Raw genomic sequence first — 20,424 nt, forward strand, 5'->3', positions numbered from 1 at the left:
AAATGTCAGAACTTTTCAGGAAAATTCAGATCAGGACAGAGATGACACGAAATTATTTTTTTATTATTTTTGTGCCCCACATGAACTGGATTATTTTGCCTAAAAAAAAAAATTCTTAAAGCAATAATATAAATAAATAATAAAATTAATAAATGAAATTAATAAATGAAATCAATAAATAAAATTAATAAATAAAATAAGTAATGTTAATAAATTAAATTAATAAATGAAATTTTAAAATAAAATTAATAAATGAAATTAATTAATAAAACTAATAAATAAAATAAGTAATATTAATAAATGAAATTAATGAATGAAATTAATAAATGAAATTTAAAAATAAAATTAATAAATAAAATTAATAAATAAAATTAATAAATAAATAAAATAAATAATTTCAAGCTGTTCTGATGGATTTTTTTAATTCATTAATTATTTTTCTCTCCTATTTCCAGACTTGTCAAATTGCGAATTTTGGAATTAAGAGAAAACCATTTGAAAACTCTACCAAAGTAAGTGCTGGGATATTTACAGTTATTCAACTGGAATTCCCAAAAATGCCACAAGAAAAAAAGAAATAAAAAAAATTTTACTGCAGGTTTTTAGCAAAAAAAATAAAAAAAAATTAAAAAAAAAATTAATTTAAATATCTGAAGTTTTCATTTAAATATCTGATATTTTTGATTTAAATATTTGATATTTTGATTTAAATATCTGATATTTTGATTAAATATCTTGGGAGTTTTTTGGTGTTTTTGGGGGTTTTTTTTTTGGGTTTTTGTTTTTTTTTGTTTTAATTTTTTTTTTTAATGTGGTTTTTTGTGGGGTTTTTTGGGGTGTTTTGGGGGTTTTTGTGTTTTTTGGGGTTTTTTTTTGTGAGTGTTTTGTTTTGGGTTTTTTTTGTGGTTTTTTTTGTGGGGTTTTTTGTGGTTTGGGTTTTTTTTGGTGGTTTTTAGAGGTTTTTTTGTGGGTTTTGGGTTTTTTTGTGGGTTTTTTGGGGGTTTTTTTGGGTTTTTTGTGGTTTTTAGGGTTTTTTTGGGGGGTTTTTTATGTGGAGTTTTTTTGGGGGGTTTTTTTGTGGTTTTTGGGAGTTTTTTGTGGGTTTTTGGGGTTTATTTTGTGGGTTTTTTTTTTTTGGTATGTGGTTTTTTTGGGGGATTTTTTTGTGTTTTGGGGGATTTTTTTGTGTTTTGGGGGATTTTTTTGTGGGTTTTTGGGGGTTTTTTTGTGGTTTTTGTGGGGTATTTTTTGTGGGTTTTTTTAGGGTATTTTTTTGTGGGGTTTTTTTGGAGTTTTTTGTTGTGGTTTTTTGGGGTTTGTTTGTGGGTTGTTTTTTTTTTTTTTAACCTCAGGAAAAAATCTGACCTCTGTGCTGCTGGAACTTTCAAAGATCCTGGAGTGAATTCCAGGATTTCTGCCCAAAGTCAAATGGAAAATTGAAGGATTTGGTGACTCACTGCAGGGATGAGAAAATCCCAAATTTGCTGCTCTGACTCACTCCCTGCCTCCCAAAAAAATCCTGCTCCTCAGCAAAAAAAATTGGATTTTCCTGCAGGATCCATCCCATGGATCATTTCCAAAGGAGAAAGTCCTGATGTGGGGAAAAAGGAAAAAAAAAAAAAAAAAATAGGATTTCTCCTGGATTTCAACATTAATTTACAAGGGGGAAATTCCAGATTTTTCCTGAGTTAAAAAAAAAATTAATAAAAAATAAAAAAATCAGGGAGGTTCCTGAATATTCCTGATTTCTCTCAGGGTTCCAAAATTCAGATTTAAGTGGATTATTTGTCGTTTTTGTTGGTGGTTATTTCATCAAAGGGTGGGGCTGTGCAGAAGGAAATTCAATATATTAAGGTTTTTAAGCAGCATCATTAATACTGTGTGAAAAGCAGATTAAAAAAAAATAAAATAAAATAAACCAAAATCCAATTAATTAAATTTGCAAATTTGAAGTTCCAAATTTTTTGGGCCTCCTGCATCCAAAACTTTGCTGCAAAGGGAGAAATGAAGTGAATAATTCAGAAATTCCAGGAAGAAATTCCCAAATTAGAAATCTCCCAATCATTTCTCTCCCTTCTGACAGAATTTGGTGGATAAATATTATAAATATTTGCTGAATAAAGTGATTTTTTTTTTTCCAGGAACTCATAATTGTTATTATGTTATATTATGTGTTCCATTCTATTCTATTCTAATCTATTCTATTTTTATAGAATATATATTTATTCTAATATATAAATATTCTATTCTATTTTATTCTTTATATAATATATATATATATTCTAATATATAAATATTCTATTCTATTTCTATTCTATTCTACTCTTTATAGAATATATATTTATTCTAATATATAAATATTCTATTTCCATTCTATTCTTTATAGAATATATATATTCTAATACATAAATATTATTTTATATTATATTTCAATTCTATTCTATTCTTTATAGAATATATATATTATATATGTATTCTAGTATATATATTCTAATTTATATTCTATTCGATTATACTATACATTCTATTCTTTATAGAATATATATTCTATATATAAAATATATTTATTATATATATTCTAATATATATTATATTATATATGGGTGGAGGAGACAATTTAAATCAGCTGAGGGTCTGTCCAGGGAGGGGTTAAATTTAGGGAAAATTCACTTTTTCCTGCTGGTTTTGAGCTGCTGCTTCACTTCCTCCCGAGTTTCTGATGGAGAAGGGAAGTGCTTGGCTGGTTTTGCTTTAGGAGAAAAAAAAAATTTTCCCATTGTTGGCTTTAGGAAATAAAGGATTTTCCATTGTTTTGTTTAGGGAATAAAAGATTTCCCATTATTTTGTTTAGGAAATAAAGAATTTTTCCATTGTTTTACTTAGGAATAAAGGATTTTCCCATTGTTTTCCTTTAGCAAATAAAGGATTTCCCATTGTTTTCCTTTAGGAAATAAAGAATTTCCCATTGTTTTGTTTAGGAAATAAAGGATTTTCCATTGTTTTTATTTAGGAAATAAAAGATTTCCCATTGTTTTCCTTTAAGAAATAAAATATTTCCCATTGTTTTCTGTAGGAAATAAAGGATTTTCCCATTGTTTCCTTTAGCAAATAAAGGATTTCCCATTGTTTTCCGTAGGAAATAAAGGATTTTCCCATTGTTTTACTTCAGGAAATAAAGGATTTTCCATTGTTTTTCTTTAGGAGATAAAGGATTTCCTATTGTTTTACTTCAGGAAATAAAGAATTTTCCATTGTTTTCCATTAGGAAATAAAGGATTTTCCCATTGTTTTGCTTGAGGAATAAAAGTATTTTCCCACTTTTGCTTTAGGGGAAAAAAGGTTTTTTCTCTGTGGCCTAAACCAGAAGATTTTCCTGGTTATTTGAAGAATTTACAACAAAAATTGATGATAAATTGTGGAGTTTATTTCTCTGTTTCTGTGGAGTTTATTTTCCAATTCCTCTGAAGTTTATTTCCTGCCCCTGTGGAGTTTAATTCCTATTTTTTTTTTAGTTTATTTCCCTGTTTTAAGAAAGGAAAAGTGAAATTTGCTGGCAATAAAACCCCAGCCCAGCCAGGCTGAAATGCTGAACCAGGGCTCTGTTCTTCAGCCCCAGATAATTTCATTATTTCAATAATAATCACTTTTTTTTTTTTTTATTTTACAAATTGCAGAGATAAAATGGTTGATATTTTAGATCCCAGCAATTAAGGCTATGCTAATTTTTTGATTAGGATCTGATTACCTCAGGAGGCCTCTGAACTGCCTCCTGCAGTTCATGGGAAATGATTTCATTATTTTTATCCTTCTTTTTTTTCACTACACCCCCCCAAAGCCAAGGTGGAGTTTGGTTCACTTTGGTCTATGAGGGCTTAAGGAGAAATTCTGCACTTGGCACAAAACCCTGCTCCAGTTTTGTTCATGGAAACAAAGGCAAAATTTGATTTATTAACTTTGAACTTGATTAAATCTGAACCTCAGAGCAGGAGAACTGGCTTGAGAGTCCAAACACTTTCTAGTGGTTTATAAACAACCACAACAAAGGCATAAACCTCTCAAAAAACCATTTTTTAAAATACTTTATTTCAATCATTTATTGATATAACATGGGGCATTTTCCCTGAGCGAACATGCCAAAATCTATTGAAATTTTATTTATTTTGATATTAAAATAACTGCTGCTGGCTTTGGAGTTCAGTAACCTCAGCTCATATCCAAAGGATGGAATATGTGATGCAATTCTTTATTTTTTTTTCCTTTTTGCCACCACAGTATCAATGCAGCTTTATTTTTATCTCACCAAAACCTGACGTTTTTTGGGAGTTAAAATCTCATTTTGGGTCTGTTCCAGGTCAATGCACAAACTGACTCAGCTGGAGAGGCTCGACCTGGGCAATAATGAGTTCTCTGAGCTGGTAAGGAAAGCTCCAGTTTTTCATGGGATAACTTTGGGGTTTGGATGTTCTGGGAATGTTTTGTGGGATCATCCCTCCAACCCCAAACTGGGGCTCTCTAATTCCTGCAATTCCAGCATTTCTGTCCCTAACTCACCCCCAAAATCAGAATTAATTTCCCTGAGACTGAAATCTTTTGGGAATTCTCTCTGCTGCCAGCACAGGGGATGCTGTTCCATGGAAGAACAGGATCAGGGATTACAATCCTACCAGGGAATAACTCCTGTAGATTTAATTAAAACTGAGATAATTCCACTTCCAACAAACCCTGAAATGTCACCTGGTGCTGAAAAGCTGCAGCAAAATCTCTACATCTGTTTTATGGAGCAGCTCCCACCCTCTTCCAGGCTGCTCATTTATTCCAGGCAGGAGGAAAGAGAGGATTGAACTCTGATTTCTAATTAAAATCTTCAGCCTGGATAAACAGAGGGAAATTTTCCCAAGCGCCGCTCGGAATTTTAATTGCAGGAATTAAATCCTTCCCAAATTCAGAGTTGTCTCTTCTGGGGGGCGCCTTGGATTTGTGGTGTTTGGAAAGAATTGGACAATTTTCCATCAATTCCCGTGGCAGCCAAGGCCAGAATTCCCAAATTCACTCATTTTTCAGGCAGCTGCTCCAAAAATGTCAGAAATGGAATCAAATGGGCCAAGAGGCCAAGGAAGGGTGGAAATGTTGGGAATGTGCAGGAAAAGGTGGTGCTGGTTTAACTCACACCTGGAAAAATGGGATTTAAAGGTCCTGTTTTCATTTTTTATTTAATTACAGAAGTACCACTTAGACTTATAAAGAAGAAGGTGAAGAAGAAACTTTTTTTAAAGCATTTTTTTAAACTTTTATCTTGTTTTTTTTATCTATTGCTACATTCTAAGACTTTAAATTCTAAATTTTCTACATGTGAGGACATTTGGACAATTACCTCAATAAAAGCCTTGAAGGTTTGGTCAGACTGAATTGGTCAGGGAGCTGGACTGGATGGTCAGTGTAAAAAAAAAAACAAAAAAACCTCTCCAGCTGGTTCTGTCTTGTTCCTGTTCCTGTTCCTGTTCCTGTTCCTATTCCTATTCCTTTTCCTATTCCTATTCCTATTCTATTCTGTTCTATTATATTTTATTCTATTCCTATTCGTTTCCTGTTCCTGTTCCTATTCCTGTTCCTGTTCCTGTTCCTGTTCCTGTTCCTGTTCTGTTCTGTTCTATTATATTTTATTCTACTCCTATTCTTGCTCCTATTCCTTTTCTGTCCTATTCTTATTCCTATCCCTATTCCAGTTCCTATTCCAGTTCCTATTCCTATTCCTATTCCTATTCCTATTCCTATTCTATCCTGTTGCTGTTCTGTTCTATTCCTATTCCTATTCCTTTTCCTATTCCTATTTCTGTTCTATTCTGTTCTATTATATTCTATTCCTGTTCCTGTTCCTATTCCTATTCTATTCTGTTCTATTATATTTTATTCTATTCCTATTCGTTTTCTATTCCTGTTCCTGTTCCTGTTCCTGTTCCTGTTCCTGTTCCTGTTCCTGTTCCTATTCCTATTCCTATTTCTGTTCTATTCTGTTCTATTATATTTTATTCTACTCCTATTCCTGCTCCTATTCCTTTTCTATCCTATTCTTATTTCTATCCCTATTCCAGTTCCTATTCCCATTCCCATTCCCATTCTACTCTATTCCAATTGTAGCAACTTTTGTGGAAAATGAGAATATTCCCCAAACAGGCCCAAACCAAAGCATTTCTAGCAGACACAAATGAGATTTTAATGGCACTTTAATACCAACCCACCCACGGGATCTCCTCTGGACCATGATGTGCCATCACGTGGAATATTCCACAAAAATGGGAAATTCCACATCCTGGGAAATTCTAATCCAAGGAATTCCCCATCAAAGTGTGCTCTGTGCAGCCCAGGGACAGGCCTTGAAGGAAGGTGTCTGTTAATGAGAGGGATTGAGGAGCAAATTAAAGTTGAGAGGGGAAATGATGATTATCCATAATGACCTCAGCCCCTGAACACTCCAGAGGGATAAAGAAACATTAATCAGCACAGGAACAAATAGTATCAAATGGCCATTAATCAATTGAGCCTGGAAATGAGAAGTGGGTTTAATCACTGGAGGACAGCAGAATTTCAATGGAATTAACAGAGGCAAAATAAATCATCTTTAAAATGCTCACCACTGGTTTTTAATGGGAACTCGTTGTGTGGAGAGGTGGAAAACAAGGAATGAGTTCTGTTCATCAGCTTTGCTCTTACCTGATGAGGCATCAGGGGCTTCTCCCACATTCCCTGGGCAAGTGGAAAATCAGATTTTTTCTGGGAATGGCAACATTCCCAACCAGACCACGTGGGATAACTCCAGGTCTCTCTTGGGGTCTGCAGGTCCAATTATTTCTGCCTGTGCTGGAATAATTCCAGGGCACTTGTACTGCTTCCAAAGGCTGGACCCTGGCTTGGAATGGAATATTTAATGGAATATTTAATGGAATATTTACTGGAATGTTTCATGGAACATTTATTACCAGGTTCTGGCAGGCTTTGGAAAAAAAAAAAAACCTCAACAACCTGAGAGGGAGAAGGCAAATTCCAAGTGTTTGGTGTGGAAAGAGTTTTGTGGGAGAGGAAAACACTGCTGAGGAAATCTGGGAATATTTGTGACCTGGATTTGTAATTCTGGGATTTGACAGCTGGAGGCAGTGAGCAGTGATTTGGGGAATTGCCTTTTTTAGCTCCTCTCACTGAGACCCTGAAGAGAATAGAACAGATGGAAGTTGGATTTTGCAATTCCAGGTTTTATTCTGACTCCTGGCTGTGCCAGCTGCAGATATCAAATCTCCCAGGGATGTGTCCTTTGGGCTCATTCCTTTTGCAAAAGGTTCTCAAATTTTCACAAATTCTGATAAAGAGCACCAGTGGTTAAATAACACAAAATAAATTTTCTCCTCTTGTCCTTAAACACCAGGTGGGTTATGAAAAACCACAGAGAAGCTTTATTTTTATTTTAAGAAAATATTGATTTTTATTTAACTAAAGACACATTGCTTTATTTAGCTGCCATATTTATATTTATTCTTTTCCTCAGCCCGAGGTTCTTGAACAAATCCAGAACCTAAAGGAGTTGTGGATGGACAATAATTCCTTGCAAGTGCTACCTGGGGTATGGACATTTATTTTAGGGAATTACTGGGTGATTTGCACGTGCATTTCCTCGGGGGGGGTGCAGAGAGTCAATAATTAATTATTAATTATAACATTTATGGGATGTTTCAACACAGAAAACTCCACCTGCCCGGTGGGAGGTGGGAATTGGGAATATCCTTGGATCTGCTGCATGCCCAGGAATGCCAAATTCCAGCAGATCTGATTCACCTCAAGCACATTAATTAACTTGGGGGAGGGTTAATTGTGCTATTTGGGGGCTGAGCCAACTTTGGGGACCTGAAGGGTGCTGGGAGAGCTCCAGATCCGCTGGGTTTGTGTGCTTGTCTCTAATTAACACTAATTAACAGCTCTGTCTGCCCAAGTAACTCTGTCTCACGTGCTATTAAGTCTATAGGGAAGTTAAAACAGCTCGTGTACCTGGATGTGTCCAAAAACAGGATTGAGACCGTGGACCTGGACATCTCAGGCTGTGAGGGGCTGGAGGATCTCCTCCTCTCCTCCAACATGCTGCAGCAGCTGCCAGACTCCATAGGTGAGCACATTAAAAAAAAAAAAAAAAAAATTAATATATTTTTCATTTAATTCTATTTATTTTGTGGAATTATTTAATTTTTTTTTTAATTATTATGAGATTTTATAATTGTGGAGCAAGGGCTTGCCATTCAATCCCAAATTAGGCAAAAAAATGCTGTCTGCACACTCCCATTCAGTCAATTCAGGAGCAGAATTCCCTGCTTGGAAGGAATTGACCCACCTGGTTTGCTGTTTTAATGAAAAAAAAAAAAAAAAAAAAGCCAAGAAGGACAGAAATTCATTTGATTTAAATGTAAAAATCAGCCTGAGAGCGATGATGGGGTTGCTGCTGATTCACAGTGGAAAAGGGAAATAAAAAGGAAATAATTCAAACTATGAATTTTCCTTTTATTTTGACTGCTTTGCATGCCTGGAATTCCTGGGTTTTTTGGGATCTGTGGAAATTCTGGGAGCTGTGGGGACATCCCTGTGTCCACTGGGACATTTCCTTTCTGTCCTGAGCCCTTAAATTTGTTTTTCCCTTTCCCTTTGAACATGGAACTGTAAAATTCCTCAATTCTAAATCAATTCACTCAGATTCCAGCATGGATTGCTAATTAATGCTGCTAATTATTGACACTCCTCTCCTCCTATTTTCCATCTTGTTCTTCTACATCTCCCCAGCAATCCCAGGATTTTTATTCCGTGGTTTTTCTGCCCAGATTGGTTTTTAGAGGGCATTTAGCAGGAATAAATCCATTTGGAATGATGCTCCCTAAAACCCAGGGTTACAAATCACTGCTGATTCCAGGAAATCTCCAGGGGAGCTGTTTATCCATAATTTCTTCCTGCAGGATTGTTGAAGAGACTGACAACTTTGAAAGTGGATGACAACCAGCTCACAATCCTGCCCAATGCCATTGGAAAGTGAGTCCAAGTTTCACCATTTTTCATTAAAATACCTTTTCCCCTCTGCTTGTGGGTTTTCAAATCTAAAATAAAACAAATATACTGAATTACAAAATTTCCAACCTCCAGGTTGTGACATTTAAATTTGGAGCAGCACTTTTAAACCCGGGGATTTTTCAGTGCAAGGGGGAAGAAGGTAAAATAAATCCAATTTTCCAAGAGGAGAACCAAAGATTTCGGTGTGAATCCATTTGGATGAGCAGAGCAGCAAAAGTAGAAGAATTTGGGGGAAAATCCATCTGTTCCCATGGCAACAGCCAGGGAAGGATCTGGCTGTGGCCTCACAGGGATGGAGAGTTCCTAAAATATGACAGAAACCTCAGTAGGAAAGTGTTTTGGTTTCTTAATTTGAAATTTTTTTTTTGTTATGAGATTAGGAGGAAGGCAATGTAGGCTTAACTTTAAATGGTACAATGAGAAACTTTCTGATTAGAAACTATAAGAAAAAAAATTTAGACTATTTTTTTTTCTCTCACATACTTTTTTTTTACACTGAAAATGTACAAAAAATAATTTAGTCAGTTTACTATTTTTAAAAAGCCTTTCACTAATTCACTTGGAAGTGGAGACTTTTTTCCTTCTGTTTATGGAGATTTTTTTGCAAGAAACAGTTTTCTTGTGGCTTTGATGTTACACTGATCAGCTGCTTGGGAGAATGAAATTTTGATTACTGTATAAAAATCCTTTTCTTCAACTGAGACTTTTTCTCATCATTATTACTGAGAACCATATTAATTTGTGAGCTGCTCTGTAAGGCCTGTTTCAATAAGAATTTAGCTGTTGTGATGCCATTTGGGAAAAATAATCCATATTTGTGACCTATTCCAGCCACTGAAGCCCAGGCTGGCTCATCCTTGTTTTAGATTTATGGGATTTTCATGGAGAGCATCAAAAGCTGCTGATGGGAATCACTGAAGGACAAATCTTTGCTCCCCAGATCTCTGTGGAGCAGCAAATTCCCATCCAAGTGGAAGCTCAGAAGGCTCCAAGATCTGGATGCTGCATTAAAATGGATTTAAATCCAGCTTCAGCAATGCTGGGAGTCGGGTCCTCAAACCTTTCAAAACCTTTTTTTTATTTATTGAATTGCTCCAGTTGAAGGGAAATCCCCCTTTTTAACCCAATTTCTGTTCAGTGTTTGCCATGGAGCCTTAATTACATTTCCTGCTCTGCAGTGGAATTGCAGAGCAGCTGGATCACCTGGGATCCCACCTGGTGCTTTTGCAGTGGAAAATTCCCTCTCCTCTAACGAGGGCAGAGTCTCCCACACCACAGTGAGCTCAGCTCTGACTCAGCCCTTGGGATGGACTCCTGCTGGGTTCCTTTATCCAAAATTCCAGTGGTGGAACCCCCCACCAGAGCCTGGCAGTGTGGAGGAGGGAACATTCCCTCTCTTCCATGGGGCGTTCCACCCTCATTTTTGGGATTTCTGTGCAAAGGACCAGCCTGTGGTGGCTCTCAGAGTGCAGAATAGGCCTGGCTTGGTCAAACACTCCCCACAAAATCGGGGATCATCCATTCCCCGATGCAGCCACAGGCTGGAGACGTTCCCAGTGGGATCTGCAGGGCTGGGGAGGTGCCAGGAGCAATTCAGGACCAGCTGGGCCTGGGCAGTGTTTGGGGCACAGTCCATGCCAGGGTGGATTGGTGTTCCCAGGTTTTAGCAGGATCTGGAGTGAACCAGAGGGAATGGCTTGGAGCTGGGAGAGCTGGGATCAGTGAGGAGGAGGAGGGTCTGGCACAGGTGGAGCTGTGGAAATGTCCAAGGCTTGGAGCACCCAGGGACGGTGGGAAGTGTCCCTGTCCTTGTCCTGGAGGAGCTTTAGGGTCCATCCCTGGGAGTGTCCAAGGCTTGGAGCACCCAGGGCTGTGGGAAGTGTCCCTGTCCATGGTCCTGGAGGAGCTTTAGGGTCCATCCCTGGGAGTGTCCAAGGTTTGGAGCACCCAGGGCTGTGGGAAGTGTCCCTGTCCGTGGTCCTGGAGGAGCTTTAGGGTCCATCCCTGGGAGTGTCCAAGGCTTGGAGCACCCAGGGCTGTGGGAAGTGTCCCTGTCCTTGGTCCTGGAGGAGCTTTAGGGTCCATCCCTGGGAGTGTCCAAGGCTTGGAGCACCCAGGGACGGTGGGAAGTGTCCCTGTCCATGGTCCTGGAGGAGCTTTAAGGTCCATCCCAACCCAAACCAGTCCGGGATCCTGGGATTCTCTGTTCTGCAAAATTCCTTTTGCCTGACGTTGGACATGAGTGCCTGCAGGTGACCCCTGGGCTTTGGGCTGCTTTGGCCTTCCCTGGGCTGCTGGGGCTGTTGGGAACATCTGTGGCTGTAGGAAGTGCAGCTTGGATGGGTGGGAATCACTCTCCCTGCCCCATGAATCTCTCTTCTCACCTCTCTAAGAATATTCCTGATTTTCTTTGCACCATGAACTGCCCAGTTCCAGTGAGTGCCCAACTGACCAGCAGCTGATTCGTGTCTGCCTTGCCTTAAACCTGTCAGGGATGATGATGATGATGGGAATTTCTCCCAGCAGCACAGCCAGGTTAATGACATTTTTCCTAGATCAGCACTGGCAGAATTACAGCTGTTCTCTCAGATTCCCTTCATGCCCCCTCCATGATCCATGGGGATGGAAAATCCCTTCCTGACCTGCAGCTCTCCCACCCCAGGGGTTACAGAGGGGAAATACAACTCCACAGGGATTTTGGTGGGGTCAGAGCTAAACTTCTTAAAATATTTGGAAAAAAACCAGAATCCTCTGACAAGTCCCTGAGGCAGTGGACAGGAAGATGGGAAATTTTAGGAAGAAATAATTGGCTGTTATTTAACCTTACCCTGATAAAAGAACTTGAGAGTAAGAGGTGGAATGTGAGGAGCAAAGGGGACAGAGGAGCTGGGTGGTGGCACTTGTGGGGGGTCACACAACTTTCACCTGAAAGATTTAATTTGCACTCTCGTTTTAGAAGAACTTTCTCATTAAAGAAGTTCTTTAGAGAAAGTACTCTCAAATTTGGAGAATTCTAGTCTCATTTAGAAAGCAATATTTCCTTCAAAAATATTTCAGAATATTTTAATGTGTGTCTATAATTTATGTATTTAATATATAGATTTGTATATCTCACTCTGAAATGTGTAGTAAATCCATATATTCCCATTGAGAATGTTACTTGCATTAACAAGCATTAAATGCTTGGTTCTGTGATCTTAGTTGCCCTGATCTCTGTCTGAAGTCCTTGGAATTCTTCCTCATGCTCTTCAATATCCTCAAACATCCCAGAAAATGTGAATGGTAGCGTGGGCAAACCAAGTGGCCTTAAAGCGTGCTCCAAAAATCCCATTATTATCGATTTCTGCCAGGGAAGTCATAGAAATCATGGAATAATTTAGGTTGGGAGGGACCTCAAAGCCCATCCAGTGTCACAGTCTGCTCCAGCCTGGCCTGGGACACTTCCAGGGGCAGCCCCAGCAAATCTACCCTGGATGTTTCCTCTCAGCCTGGTGGAACCAGGGGTGTTGTGCTGGTTCAAAAGCAAAACCAGTGAGAGACTCCAAGTCAGAAATGCAATTTAACAGGAAAAAAAGAGAAAAAATAAAATACATACAATAGTAGAAAATAAAAAACCACTGCCAGAGTCAGAATACAGCCTGACACTGTGCTAGTCAGGGTGGTGGTAGCAGTCTAGATGAAGTGGTTTTGTTGAAGAAGTGATCTATAGAAAGGTCTGGGAGCTCTTGTCCTCTGGAAACCAGTGGGTAAGGGCAGCTCTGGGGTTCCAAAATGTCAGTTTTTATCTGGGTAGGAAAGGCTTGGCTCCTCCCCTGGCTGGAGCATCTCCCATGGGATGATGGAATTTTATCAGTCATGCCCTGGGACTCACTGGCCATGAACAGGAGATATCTCCTGGAGGGAGGATGGGCTGTGGGAAGATAAAGATGATTGCCCAGCTGGTTTAAAGATGGCCCATGAGCAGGAGATATCTCCCATGGAGATAAGAATCACTGCCCCAGATGGTTTTTAACAGCTGGCCCATTAACAGGAGATATCTCCTGGAGGAAGGCTGGGTTGTGGGAAAGGCAAAGATGATTGCTCCACCTGATTTTAACAGATGACCCATTAACAGGAGATATCTCCCACAGAGACAAGGATCACTGTCCAGTCTGGTTTTTAACAGGAGATATTGCCCACAGAGTTAAAGATGATTGTCCCAGCTGGTTTAAAGATGGCCCATTAACAGGAGATATCTCCCACAGAGATTAGGATCTCTGCCCCACCTGGTTTTTAACAGCTGGCCCATTAGCAAGAGATATCTCCACAGAGACAAGGATCCCTGCCCCAGCAGGTTTAACAGATGCTGATAGAATACAAACTTTTGGGCACATCTTTCCATTGTAACCTAGGACAGGTGTTCCTTGGATGCTCCAGTCCTGCTAACCAGGGGTTTCCCATTGCAGCTTGTCCCTGCTGGAGGAATTTGACTGCAGCTGCAACGAGCTGGAGTCGCTGCCCTCCACCATCGGGTACCTGCACAACCTGCGCACCCTGGCCGTGGACGAGAACTTCCTCCCAGAGCTGCCCAGAGAGGTGAGCCCCTCATCCCCTGCCCCATTCCAGGCTGGAATTCCAGCGTTCCATCCCTGCCCTGACACACTGGTCACCCGGTTAGGGAGCTGCCTTGTCCTGGTGTGCAAGAGAAAAAATTCCCAAGGTACTCGGTGGTAAAACGGAGCAGTAAATCCATGGAAATTTGGGAATATCCCTGTGAGGAACCCCAAGCATTCCCTGAGGCTCCTGCCAATGGGAAAATGTCGTTTCCTGATTGAATTCTGGATTTTCTGTGCCTTGTTCCTTTCAGTAAAACCCAATTTAGCCACCACCTGAGATGAAAAGTGTTAATAAACTTCAATCTTTATTATTTATTATTTATTATTTATTACTTATTACTTATTACTTATTACTTATTATTTTTTTATTATTACCTTTATTATTTACTATTAAGTATTAAATATTAAATAATAAATATAAGTCTATTTAATATAGCATATTATATATTTAATATATATTTAATGGAAATATTAAGTATATTAAATATTTTATATTTTTATATTGTAAAACCCCCATGCCACACCCTCCAAACTGTATTCCCAAATTTGGGATTCCATCATTTTGGCTTTTCCATTCCCGCAGATTGGGAGCTGTAAGAATGTGACTGTGATGTCCCTGCGCTCCAACAAACTGGAATTTCTTCCTGATGAGATTGGCCAGATGCAGAAGCTGAGGGTGTTAAATCTGAGTGATAACAGGTACAGTTCACAGCTTTTTTTTTTTTTTTTTAGCCCATTTAAGAATTTTTTTTTAGTTTAAACTTTTCCTTTGAGGTCTTTGTAAAGATACATTTCTCTAAAATATATTTTAAAATAAAAAACGATCTTTAGAATTCTAGTTTAAAAATAGTATCATTATCATTTAATTTATTTAAACTGAAAGGAAAGAATCTTGGTTCTTTTTTCTTAATCATTATGGTTTGGTCTCAGTTCATTTGACATCCAAAGGAAAACTTCAAGAAAACTGAATAAGGCAAAAATCTGGATCTTGGTGTGTTTTTATAGCTTCAAATCCATTTCCTTCTTTTATGTCCTGCTGTTTCCATGCAAAAAAAACTGAGATCGTCTATAGGTTTGTAATATTTAATGATTAAAAAGCTGATACCCAGGGAACTGGGAATTTGTTATTCTGCATCCACTGAAATCCAAAGAACATTTTTCATTTCCTTCAGCAGAGATTTTTTGTCAATCCATTTGTTCTTATGCACAGGACTGTGTTTAGATGAGAAAAAAAAATGCTTAAAATGAGCTTTTCTTGATCCCTGTCCTGTGCTGCCACAGGAAAATCTGAATTTCCTTGAGATTGATCCGTGTGGATGTGCCGGGAATGTGGGGATTTGCTGTATCACCATAGGTAGTGCAAGATGTGAATTCCATTTTCTCTCCAGGAATCACCATCCACCCTCACCAAAAATCAGGGAAGGGTTTTCCAGCCCAGTTTCATTGCTGAGATTCAGGTTAAACATCAAATATAAATTATAGAAAACCATGGAGAACCCCCCAGAATATTGTTTAAAATTCCTTAATGCAGTTCCATTCTTGCACTGCAATTCCATGGCACAAATTCCATCCTGGGTGGGTCTGTCCCAAATCCAGTGGATTTCCAGGTGGATGTTCCCACAGCAGAAAAATGTTGGGAGGTATTTGGGGTTTTCTCCCAATTTTTTCCCAATTTTTTCCCATTTTTTTTCCCATTTTTTCCCCCCACGATTTTCCTGCTGATTCCAGCACTGGTGTGTAGGGACTGACTCAGATGGGGAGGCAGCTCAGGGCTTCCCACATTCCTGGATTCCAGCAAAATTCCAGCTCCCTGCTCCGGCTGGGGGAGGATTGGGATTTTTACTGGGGAGGAAGGGGATGATGGGACCAGCAGGCCAGTGATGTGGAGTGGGATGTGCTGTTCCTTGGGGTGTTCCATGGGATGGAATGTGATATTCCATAGAGTGTTCCATAGGATGGAATGTGATATTCCATGGAATGTTTCATAGGATGCAATATGATATTCCATGGGGTATTCCTTGGGATGGAATGTGATATTCCATGGGGTGGGATATGGGATGGAATGTGGTGTTCCTTGGGATGAATGTGATATCCTATGGAGTGTTCCATAGGATGGAATGTGATATTCCATGGGGTGTTCCATGGGATGGAATGTGATATTCCATGGGGTGTTCCATAGGATGGAATGTGATATTCCATAGAGTGTTCCATAGGATGGAATGTGATATTCCATAGAGTGTTCCATAGGATGGAATGTGATATTCCATGGGGTGTTCCTTGGGATGGAATGTGATATTCCATGGGGTGGGATATGGGATGGAATGTGATATCCTATGGAGTGTTTCATGGGATGGAATGTGATATTCCATGGGTTTGGATGTGGTGTCCATGAGGTGGGATGTACTGTTCCTTGGGGTGTTCCATGGGGTGGAATGTGATATTCCATAGGGTGTTCTATGAGATGTTCCATGGAATGGGATGTGCTGTTTGTTCCATGGGATGTTCCATGGAATGGGATGTGCTGTTTCCATGGGATGTTCCATGGAATGGGATGTGCTGTTTCCATGGGATGTTCCATGGAATGGGATGTGCTGTTTGTTCCACGGGATTGTCTTGCCCCACATCAGTCCCAAGAGTGTGGCCAGTTCTGCTCCCTCTGATTCCCAGCTCTCCACCCTGGAGCATCCCAGAGCCCTCCCAGAGACAACTCCCAGTCCAGTCCTGACTTTTGTGTGCCCAGAAACGTGGGAATCACTTCCCTGGGAGGCAGGGTCTGAGTCTGACTAAAGAGCTTTTCCTCCAGATTTTTCCCAAATCTCCTTTAGGATTTGGGTTTGCTGATGCTCCCTTGGTCACTCAGGTTCTTCCCAAATCCTTCAACTCCTAAAATCTGGGAGAGCCACAGTCCATGGCTGGGCCAGGGGGAAAGAGTGGGTGAGGTGGGGAAGGAATTCTTGGATGTGAGGGTGGGGAGGTTCTAGAATAGAATTCCCAGATTTGCTGTGGCTGCCCCTGGATCCCTGGAAGCAGCCTGGGATAGTGGAAGGTGTCTGGGATGGGATAATGGGATAATGGGATCCATGGGATGGGATTTAAGGTCTCTCCCAACCCAAACCACCCTGGATTCCATGATTCTATAAAAACTCCCTGCTCAGAAGGAGTTATGGGAAAAACATCAATGAAGATTCCACAAATATCCTGCCATCCACTCCCATTCCCACTCCCAGATCCCTTTTAGAAAATTGTGTTTAAATGTCTCATTAAAATACTTTTTTTTCCCTTGCTCCATTTAATTTTATCAGTTAAGTTATGAATATTTATATTATTTTAATCTTTGGTCTGACATTCTGACAAAAATGAATTTTCCATCATCTTGGAATATTTCTGTTCCAAACTTCCAGTGTCCAATAAAGGGAGCTCTGTGAGTGACACTGAGGTTCCTCTAAACTTCCCTGGGACCAAGAATTTTTCTTTTTTCTGTCTTGTATGTGTGATTTTATTGCACTATAACTAAATGAAAATATCTCAGTCTCTCCTCACTACCAAAGGATGTGATATCAGCAGTTCTACTTTCCACATCATACTCTTCATGTGGAATATTAATCAGAGTACTACTACTACTACTACTACTAATAATAATAATAACAATAATAATGATAATGATAATAACAATAATAATAATAGGAACAATAATAATAATAGGAAGAATAGGAACAATAATAATAGTAATGGTAATAACAGGAATATTGATAAAATATTGCATTTCCATGAAATTGATTTTTAAAATCTGAATTTTTAGCTATTTCAGTGTGATAAACATGCTGTATATAAATCTTTAAGTAAATTATTTTGGAAATGAAGGATTCACCTTGACCCAATATTCTCCTTTACAGACTGAAGAATTTGCCCTTCACTTTCACCAAACTCAAAGAACTGGCAGCCTTGTGGCTTTCTGACAACCAGGTAATGTCTCTAAAAATATTCCAATTTTTAATATATATAAATATATATAATTTTATATATATATATAATATATATTTAAATTTTATATATATAAAAGGAAAAGGGCTGCCAATGAACCTTGTCACTCCATACAAGATTTAGAGAAATTTTGGAAGGGTTTGCTCCCAGCCCAGCTGTAGATTTCCATATCCAGCCATAAATCCTGCTGGGTGTCATTTTTTATCATGGAAAAATCACCTTTGCAGGATTTATTTCACCAGGATCAGCTTCTGCCTCCTTACCAAAGTAGTAAATAAAGGGCAAAAGTAGCACGGGAGTATTTTTGAAGTAGAAATTCAAGATGTTTGTTCCCAAACTCGTTATTATCCTGTTTTATTATCCCAGCCTGTGCTCCATCTGCTCCTCTATCCTTGGCTTCCTCTTCCCTTTTCCCACCCATTCTCCCATCCCTGAATATTTTTAACTCCACTGCAGTCAGGGAGAGTTCAAACAAGTCAAAGATGCACGAGGATTTTGGGTCTTGCTTTGGAGAAAATTCCTTTCTGTGCCTTTGAAATCTGAGGGGGCCTTTCTTTATTCCTTATAAACTCTGGTTTATAGCAGATATTCTTTGGGATTCTATTTTAAACAGAATTATGCAACAGGAACCCTGAGAAATGCAACGGTTCCAGCAGCAGCTGAGCCCTAAAATAAGTCTGAAATGTACATTTAGTTTTAGAGCCGAGCCAAAAATGTGAAAGCTGAAAGGTGGCGGGGGGTAATAAAAAATTATGATTAAATTTTAATATGTTAAATGAGGATTCTTGGGGTTTTTTTTCCCCTCTCTGATTTCTATTTTTAAAATTAACATTGCCTGGCTGTGGTGCCCAGGCACAGAACACCCCCAATCCTTTAAATATACAACATTTTGTTTTGTTGCATTTGTGCTATAGGAGAGCAATGAAGAGGATAATGCAACATAGTTCCTCATGTAATGGAGAAGCAAAAGAGAATTTTATTTACAGAAACATTGCACTTATATAGGGCAGATCGTGCCACACAGAATAGGAAAGGCTCATTGGCCCAAGGAGGCAACACCTCTCTGAAATCATGCTTTGTGCAAAACATCACCAGACACTCACAGGGCTCTCAGGTGTTTAATCATAATAATTTATTATATATATTATAATTATGTTATATATTATAATTATATTATATATTATGATTATATTATATATTATAATTATAGTATATATTATAATTATATTATATATTATAATTTCTTGTCCTTGAGCAGCCTGAGGAGCCCAAGGTTCAAGGCTGTTTTTTCCCTGGCTCCCAGCAGTATCCAATGACAGTGTGTGACTGTGCAGTGCCAGGTCTGCTCCTGGTCCTTTTCCCTTGGAGCCCCCAGGCAGGATTCCCACTCCAGCTCTGCTGGGAACGACAGGAACTGCAGGAGCGAGGAACGGGGAGAGGAACTTCCACGGGGAGTTTGTTTCCCTGCAGAGCTGCAGCCAGCCTTGCATTCCCGTGCAGGGGAAGCTGGATGCTGCCCGTTCCCCAGGATTAATGTGTTCCACTGTGTTTCCCAGCATTAATGTGTTCCTGTGTGTTCCATCCCCTGCAGTCCAAGGCTCTGATCCCGCTGCAGACCGAGGCGCATCCCGAGACCAAGCAGCGAGTGCTCACCAACTACATGTTCCCCCAGCAGCCCCGCAGCGACGAAGGTAAAACCCCAGCAGCTCCTTCCCTGGGGCCAGGCTGGGCTGGAACAGACGCCAGGCAGAGCAAAAGGCATAAAATTGGTTTGTTATGTTCAATGTAATGTTTATTGAAAGGTTTCGATGTTTATTGAAAGGATTCACCTTGGGCAGTGCAAGAGCCCGGCCTGGGCTGCACCCAAATCACATCCAGGATGGATCCTGGTTTTCATTTTCACACTTTTATAAGTTTTGGTTCATATTGGGGTCAGTTGTCCAACCACAGCCCCAGGCTATGAAGTCTCAGCCCCTGGTTTGCCCCTTCCCTTCACTGCTGTTTATGATTTTGGGTTCCAGCTGTCCTTGATTCTCCAGGTACAAAGGAATTATTTTGTCCAACCACCCTGTGAAGAGAAGTCACTAACACCCAACTAACACCTCACTAACACCTAACATGGAGTTCCAGAGTTAGACCCCAAGCAGCAGAGATTGTGAGACATCTAAAAGCTGAAAGCCAAGGCACCAGGGGAAGGCAGGGAATCCCAGAGGGAGGGGAAGCTCAGCCACAGCTCCAGTGACATTCCAAGGCCACAGGGACATCCCTGGCTTGGCCCCCATGGATGGATCCTGGTATTCCCAGGCTGCCAGACTGACATTTTCTGATTTAAATATTCAGACTGACATTTTCTGATTTTTATTTTCAGACTGACATTTTCTGATTTACATTTTCACATCAACATTTTCTGATTTACATTTTCACACTGACGTTTTCTGATTTGGATTTTTACATTGACATATTCTGATATAAATCTTCAGACTGACATTTTCTGATTTAAATATTCAGACAGACATATTCTGATATAAATCTTCAGACTGACATCTTCTGATACAGATTTTCAGACTGACATTTTCTGATACAAATTTTCAGACTGACATTTTCTGATTTGGATTTTTCTGATATAAATCTTCAGACTGAGATTTTCTGATACAGATTTTCAGACTGACATTTTCTGATACAAATTTTCAGACTGACATTTTCTGATTTGGATTTTTCTGATTTAAATCTTCAGACAGACATTTTCCGATACAAA

The 20,424-nt window shown here is 39.2% G+C and overlaps 1 protein-coding gene across 1 annotated transcript in view; it reads left to right on the forward strand.

Moving 5' to 3' along the window:
* Positions 1–20,424, forward strand: part of LRRC7 (leucine rich repeat containing 7) — a 98,091-nt gene that overhangs the window by 52,486 nt on the left and 25,181 nt on the right. Inside the window, 9 exon segments of the mRNA XM_056497490.1 lie at positions 456–512; positions 4,352–4,415; positions 7,535–7,609; positions 8,002–8,146; positions 8,982–9,054; positions 13,539–13,668; positions 14,272–14,387; positions 17,582–17,651; positions 19,261–19,360. Of these exon segments, the coding sequence (XP_056353465.1) occupies positions 456–512; positions 4,352–4,415; positions 7,535–7,609; positions 8,002–8,146; positions 8,982–9,054; positions 13,539–13,668; positions 14,272–14,387; positions 17,582–17,651; positions 19,261–19,360 (830 nt within the window).

The sequence above is a fragment of the Oenanthe melanoleuca genome, chromosome 8 (genome assembly GCF_029582105.1).
Source record: "Oenanthe melanoleuca isolate GR-GAL-2019-014 chromosome 8, OMel1.0, whole genome shotgun sequence".
In the NCBI taxonomy this organism is placed as follows: Eukaryota; Metazoa; Chordata; class Aves; order Passeriformes; family Muscicapidae; genus Oenanthe; species Oenanthe melanoleuca.